General features: G+C 34.1%; 1 protein-coding gene across 1 annotated transcript; it reads right to left on the bottom strand.

Annotated features, from left to right (window-relative positions):
* Positions 1–288: 288 nt before the first annotated feature.
* Positions 289–1325, bottom strand: LOC116092294 (olfactory receptor 4K3-like). Its single transcript, XM_031373609.1, has one exon. The coding sequence runs from the start codon at positions 1262–1264 to the stop codon at positions 326–328; it is 939 nt and encodes a 312-aa protein (XP_031229469.1). The 5' UTR covers positions 1265–1325; the 3' UTR covers positions 289–325.
* Between the last annotated feature and the right edge of the window lie 5754 nt (positions 1326–7079).

Genomic DNA, 7079 nt, shown 5'->3' on the forward strand with positions numbered 1-7079 from the left:
TTATACTCAGGAAAAAACTACTAATATTTTATTCATAAAGTTAAACAAACGAGATCCATTTGAAAAGTTAAGTACAACTTTATTAAAAACATAGAAGCATAGTTTGATGGCATATGGAAAGATTATTCATATTTAGATTGTAATGTGAAGGACTTAACAATATTCTTAAAGATGATCAGTAAATATCATATTCTTTTTAAATATTAAATTATATATCTATTGAACACTTAGTATATTTTTTAAATAGAAACAACATTGTTAGTTTTAAAGCTTTTTAATACAGCAAGTCTCAACATGTGAGGAAATTACTACACAATTCTGGATATTAAGAATTTCTTTTGGGACCTAGAAATTTGCTTATGAATCTTTTCATAGCATTTTTAATCTCTTTATTTCTCAGTGTATAAATGGTAGGATTTAGGAGAGGAGTAATAACAGAGTAAAACACGGCAAGAAATTTGTCAAACCAAGTGATACTGAGAGGCCACACATAGATAAAGATGCAGGGTACAAAAAAGATCATCACTACAGTGATGTGGGCACTGCAAGTGGACAGAGCCTTAGAAGCTCCAGCTTTAGAGCTCTGGCGAACAGTGACAAGGATGTAGGTATAGGATATAAGCAAGAGACTAAAGCAGGTTACAACCACAACCCCACATTCAGCATTCATTAAAGTATTTAAATTATGTGAATCCATGCAGGCTAGCTTGATTACCAGTGGCATGTCACAAAAGAAACTGTCTATTTCCTTGGGACCACAAAAAGGCAGCTGCACAAACACTATCAAGTAACTTATACCATGTATAAATCCAATTGTCCAAGAAGTCAACACCAACCCAGTACATCTCTTAAGGTTCATGATGGTAAAGTAGTGGAGTGGTTTGCAAATGGCCACATAGCGGTCATAAGCCATTACCACCAACAGCACCATCTCTCCTCCAGCAATGCAGTGGGTAAAAAAGACCTGGGACATGCATCCTGCAAAGGAAATGGTCTTGTTTTCCCTGAGAAAGTCTGTGATCATCTTGGGAGTGATGTTTGAGGAGAGCCACATATCAATAAAGGACAGATTGGCCAACAAGAAGTACATGGGAGAATGCAGATGGGGATCAGTGGTTATTAAGATCAAGATGACAATATTTCCAGACACAATGAACAGATAAAGCATAAGAAATATCACAAAGAGTAAGACCTGAATATTTTTTGAGTGGGCAAGTCCCCAGAGTACAAATTCTGACACCACAGACCAGTTGCCTCCGTCCATTATATTCAGTGTGTCCTCACATACAAACTGCAAAGAAAGAAAGATGTCAATCAACTGGAGATATGGGGTAAGTTACTTCCTTTGTAGAATTAGACATTCTTGTTGAAACTTGGTAGATAGAAATAAAAAGAAATCAAAGCCAAATATGAGTGACATTGCTTCCTCAGGTAAAGTTAATGAGTCAAGAGCAATTCCCCCCAAAAAGAAGCACCAGGTGAAACTGTTATATACATTGTCTATGAGGAAATACCTATTATTGGAGAAAAATGAGGAGAGAAAGACAGTAATGTGAAAACCTAAAAATAGGCTGGATGGTTGTGGCATACACCTTTAATCCCAGCACTTGGGAGGCAAAGGCAGGTGGATTTCTGAGTTCAAGGTCAGCCTGGTCTACAGACTGAGTTTCAGGACACCCAGGGCTACACAGAGAAACCCTGTCTCGAAAAACAGAAAACCTAAAAATGTGTGTGGTTTCTTAAATAAATGGTATGAATTTGTAGCAATCATGATATTCTACAACAAAAATGAGGTTTAAACTCAAAAATGTGTGGGGAATTGCACTGAAGTTCAGTACAAATTGTCAGATAGGATGAACTCATTTTTGAAATCTTGTTTAATGATTTCCTTGAGGGTTAGTAAAACAAAATCCATGACATCAATAAACTAAAATTTTAGTTTAAATTTCTAATGCACATGTTTTGAAAACTTTAGTGGAATGTATTACATATAAGATTTACACAGATACCAAATCAAAACATTAAACTATGTTTACAGTTATTTGTTGACGAGTATACATTATCAAATTTATTTATTCAACTAAACTGATTAATAATTATCAATAAAAATGCATATTGGAACAGATTTACTGAGAGCAAGGCAACCCATATTTAAACCTCAGCTCTAAAAGTCACATTTTGTTCAAATTTAGCACTATAATATGTAGATCTCAAGTTGCATCAACAACTTAATTATCTTGCAACTACAAAATATTGAGAATAACTAGACTCTTAGGTATTGTAGTTTCTTGATGTGAGTTATATATCATCTATCCTCAATGTCTCATCACTATATGTTCTTATCATGTTACTTATCTACTTATCATCTATGTTGTTTTAAAGAATAGGATATGTTACATAAACCTGTAAGCTTAGTTATTCTTTGATCTCAGCCTTTAATGAGTATGAAGTTATCCATCCAGTGAGAAGCAATTTTTCTCATCAAAGCACAGATAGGGTGTTTCTACTCATTGAATGGACAGTACTCAAGCTGGATGGTGGATAACTATTCTCCATTTTCTCCTCTAGTTACTAATTCTCCTGGCAATTTTCAACTTGTAAATCATCTTTGATCCTTTGATTTCTCATCAAGAAACAATGAGTTCCCTGACATTATCTTTACAATTATTTTATATCCCTGTTTTTTTAAGGATGTTCTGAGGATAGAGTAAAAATGAAAACAAGTCCAACAACAACAACAAACAAACAAGCAAACAAACCCAAGAACACCCTGAAGACATCAGATAACACAACCCTCTGCTATAGATGCATGGTAGCAGATAATGCATGCACTTTACAAAGATTTACCAAATATGTAAAGATACCCTGATTATAGAACAAAGAGTTTGTGTTCCTTGACAATTTGATTTTTCCATAAGTCTGTTTCTAGCAAACCTAATTTTTCCAGGATTACATTTTTTTGTTTTGTTTTAGTTATTTCTCTTATGTTTCGAAATTAAAATATAATTACATAATTTCCCCCTTCTCTTTCTTCCCAACAAAACACTCAATAGACATACTCCATCTTCTCTTTCAAATGGCCTCTTTTTTTCAGTGATTTTTAAGTGCATACATGTATATTCATATACATAGTTATTCAAAAATATAAATTGATCAGTCTGTAAAAATGTAACTTGTATATACAAGTTGTAAGGACAGACCATTTGACATTGAGTGATATATTGAATTGCTTGTTCTAAGTAAGACTATTTCTCCAGCTCTCAGCATATCCTGGTTGCCTTTGATCTTTGTGTAGGGTTGAGGCTTGTTGGACTTTCCCTTGTGCTCTTCATCACCTTTTCTGTAACCGTGTTTGTTCTGTACACGTTTAAAAAGTCATGATAGAACTGTGCCACCAATGAAAGGAATTACTATTTAAGAGAGCGAGTATATTCCTTCACAAAGCTGTAGCAGACTATCCTTTTCATTGAAAAGTAGAACCAAGTCTCACGCAATGCCTTCTACATTCTTTCATCTAGTATTATGTATGTAGCACACTATTGAGTTATACACCTGTGGATGTAAAAGATGTTACATCTGCTTTGTGATACATTCTGGTAACCATCATTTATCAATTCTTTTAATGATGGTACTCAGAATATTTTACTTTCAGGTGATAACTTAAATGCAAGTAAAAAAAATAGAGCCATGTACTGAAATAGCTTAAAAAGATGTTACACAGTTAATAGAGTACTGTACAGTAAAGATGCAGAAGAAAATACACACACGAGAATCATTAAGCCTTTCTAGTATCCACAATACAATTATCAATGAAATTACTCCTCACACTATAGTTTCTAGTGTATCTTTAAACAATATAGTTCTTGAGGTTGTAGAAAACGAGTCTGTTGTTCAAATGAGCTCTGTGTAATAGATACTTATAAAAGCACTCACAATATATATAAAACATTTACATGTATGACAATATGTCATATATATGTTGACATGTATATTTGCTTTAAAGTACATGTTTGTGTGCGTGAATGTTTTTAAAATATTTATTACTTATACTTGTCTTAAGTTCCTACATACCTGTTCAGTAACAATGAGATATGTTGCTGTCAAATATGAAAGACATATTTGACATGCATATTGATTGTCAGGAACATAACAACCACTTTGCCCTTCTCTTCTTTTGCCCAGGGTCTATCAGTATTTTACAAGACATAATGAAGAACAATAATCTATTGAAGTATCTCTGTAATTTTTGCCTTTAACTAAGTTGTAATTCTAGGAAAGCAAACTGAATTATCTGTTTTTAGAGTCTACAAACAATTTTCTTTATGTATAATGTTTTTTTTCCCATATTGATCGGTCTTTTATCAAAGTGCCAAACAATGTAATAGTCTGAGTGTTAATATTTATGTATTTATGGGAATAGCCATACTTACTAAACATAGTAGAAACCAAGTGATAGATACTGATGATTTATAAAATGATATTTTAGTAGCTTCTAAAGAACTACTTTGCCAGAAGACTGGTTGTTGTTAAGTTTTTGTCTGCCTGTTTTGTTTTTAGAGGGTTAGGATGATTTTGCTTATGAAATATGTTTTTAATTGAGGTAGAATTACATCACTTTCCCCTTCATTTTCCTTTCTGAAATTCCTCTCACCTACAATCCTTAAAGCCTTCCAGTCCCACCCCTCAAGATGATAGCCTTTTTTCTTTATTATTATTACATATATATGTACATAGTTTTACACACACACACACACACACACACACACACAGCCTATTGAGTTAGACTTCACACACACACACACACACACACACACACACACACACACACACACGGCCTATTGAGTTAGACTTTCTTATTGTATATGAATTCAAGTCTGACCACTCAATATTTGACAAGTTAGAGGGCACATTCCTGGGACATGTTATTTATCCTTTTCTCTGGAGACTAGTTTTAGCTCCTTAAAATCTTAGTTATAAAGTTTATTATTTCTCTTCTCACTTGAATTGCTATCATTTTTACTATTTATATGATGAAAGTTATCTTATATCCTATTCACTCTGAATTAAAAAATATTTTATTTAAATTGAAGGGGATATTTGTACAATTCTAGCTGAATACTGCTTTTATGAATTATCTCGTAAAGAATAATGATCTTCTGATATAGATATGAAGATTTATGGAATGGGACAGGTATAGAAAACACATGAAGTGGGCTCTAAAAATGGCAAGAAAAAGAATCACAAGCTATTTGCAGCCCACCACATACAGGGTAGTGTTAAAAAGAAGTTACTGGAAATATTTTGAGAATTTCCTAACAATAATATCAGAGAAATGACTTACCAAAATCACAAATTTCCCATGAGTCAGATTTTCTTTCCATCTGATGTGTGCTTATGAAGACGGTGATGCTGTGTAAAGACTTTTCCCCTCAGCCTGACCTATCTTCCTTCCTGCTATTGTCCCATGGGTGTCCAACATCACCTATTCTGTATTCTGTACAACAACAAAAAAAAAAACCCTTGGAAATAATTATCTTGGACACCTCCTGGGGATTTCTCTGCTAAGAGTGATACTGAGTGCTACTTATTTATGAAAGTAGAAAAAGGGACATGTGAAAACTCCTGGCAGACATCACAGCATTGATAATGTTAGTCAACCTTTCAAGACTGTTCTCTTCATTAATAAGGAATAAAGAGAAGTTTGCTGCTGCCTGATCTCATACTATATGCATTTAATCAGTGACTCCAAACATTTTATACCTATACAACCAATTGCTAAAAGTGTAAAATATTAAAAAAAACAAAAACAAAAAACAAAAATAGTGTGAACATAATACTGTAATGCATGCAATCTGAAATCTTTGTCACATTACTGATGGACTTCAGTGTGCTGTGTAATCATATGCAATGTTTGCAGGTTTGAATTTGCCATCAAGTTATTTAAACCCATAAGGTTGTTGAAAAGTATTTGTCTATACTTATTGTGTGTATATATATACACATATATAGATATATATGTGAATTTGTGCCATAGTATATATAGAGAGAGGTCATAGGATCACTGTCAATTCTTTCCTTCTACCCTCCCAATTTTCTAGCATTTGAACTTAGATCGTCAGACTTGCAGAGCAAATCTTTTTATTCTCAGAGACAATTTGCCTCCATCTTCTTTAACTAAGTTTTATAAAGAAGACACAGATGTACATTTCAAACATGCTTATTTCAATTTTAGAATAAAACCATCTAAGAAATACAGCTAAAGATTATCATGTATAGAGTCAGGGAAATAGTAGAACTCTAATTCAAAGATTGACTTCATTCTGCCGGTGTACTGAGTACAGGGCTAAATTCTTCTTATGTATTTATTTATTTGTTTATTTATTTATTTATTTATTTTTATTTACATATCATACAATATCTCCTTTCCCAGGTTCCCCTCCAAAAATAATAATAAAATAAAATTAAATTAAATTGAAAACCCTTGTTCCTTCCCTCCTCCCCCTGCTCACCACTCCACCCTGTGGATGCCAGCTAGTGCTTGCTGACAAGAGCCTGATATAGCTGTCTCCTGAGAGGCTCTGCCAGTGCCTGACTAATACAGAAGTAGAGGCTCACAGCCATCCATTGGCCTGAGCTAAATTTTAAAAGTAATTGACTAATGTCTGACTGTGGGTGTCTGTATCTCTGTATCGGCTCTAATCAGTTACTGAAGGAAGTCTTTGTAATGATGATTTGGCTAATAACTGCTCTATTACTATAGCAGAATATCATAAAGAATCATTTTGTTCACTTTGTTGTTGTTGTTGCTGTTGCTGTTGTTAATCATATTTAGTTTTGCTGTAAGTCTCTGAGCTATCCTGCTTCTTTTCTTCCATCTAGGCAGCACCTGGCATAGGCTCCATCTTGTGGGTTGGGTTTCAAGTTAGGCAGAGCTCAGGAAACCAAACAGAGGAGGAGGAAGAAAGAGTGAAAGAGATTGTTCTTCCTAAGGGGCTGCAAACCCCTCAGATCCATGAACTAACTAGTACCCTCAGAGCTCCCAGGGTCTCAACCACCAACCAAAGACTGCACATGGAGGG

Source organism: Mastomys coucha, unplaced genomic scaffold, assembly GCF_008632895.1.
Source record: "Mastomys coucha isolate ucsf_1 unplaced genomic scaffold, UCSF_Mcou_1 pScaffold15, whole genome shotgun sequence".
Classification (NCBI taxonomy): domain Eukaryota; kingdom Metazoa; phylum Chordata; class Mammalia; order Rodentia; family Muridae; genus Mastomys; species Mastomys coucha.

Bases quoted from the DNA above. Each gene is read 5' to 3' on its own strand.
- LOC116092294 (XM_031373609.1), bottom strand. From the start codon at position 1,264: ATGGACGGAGGCAACTGGTCTGTGGTGTCAGAATTTGTACTCTGGGGA.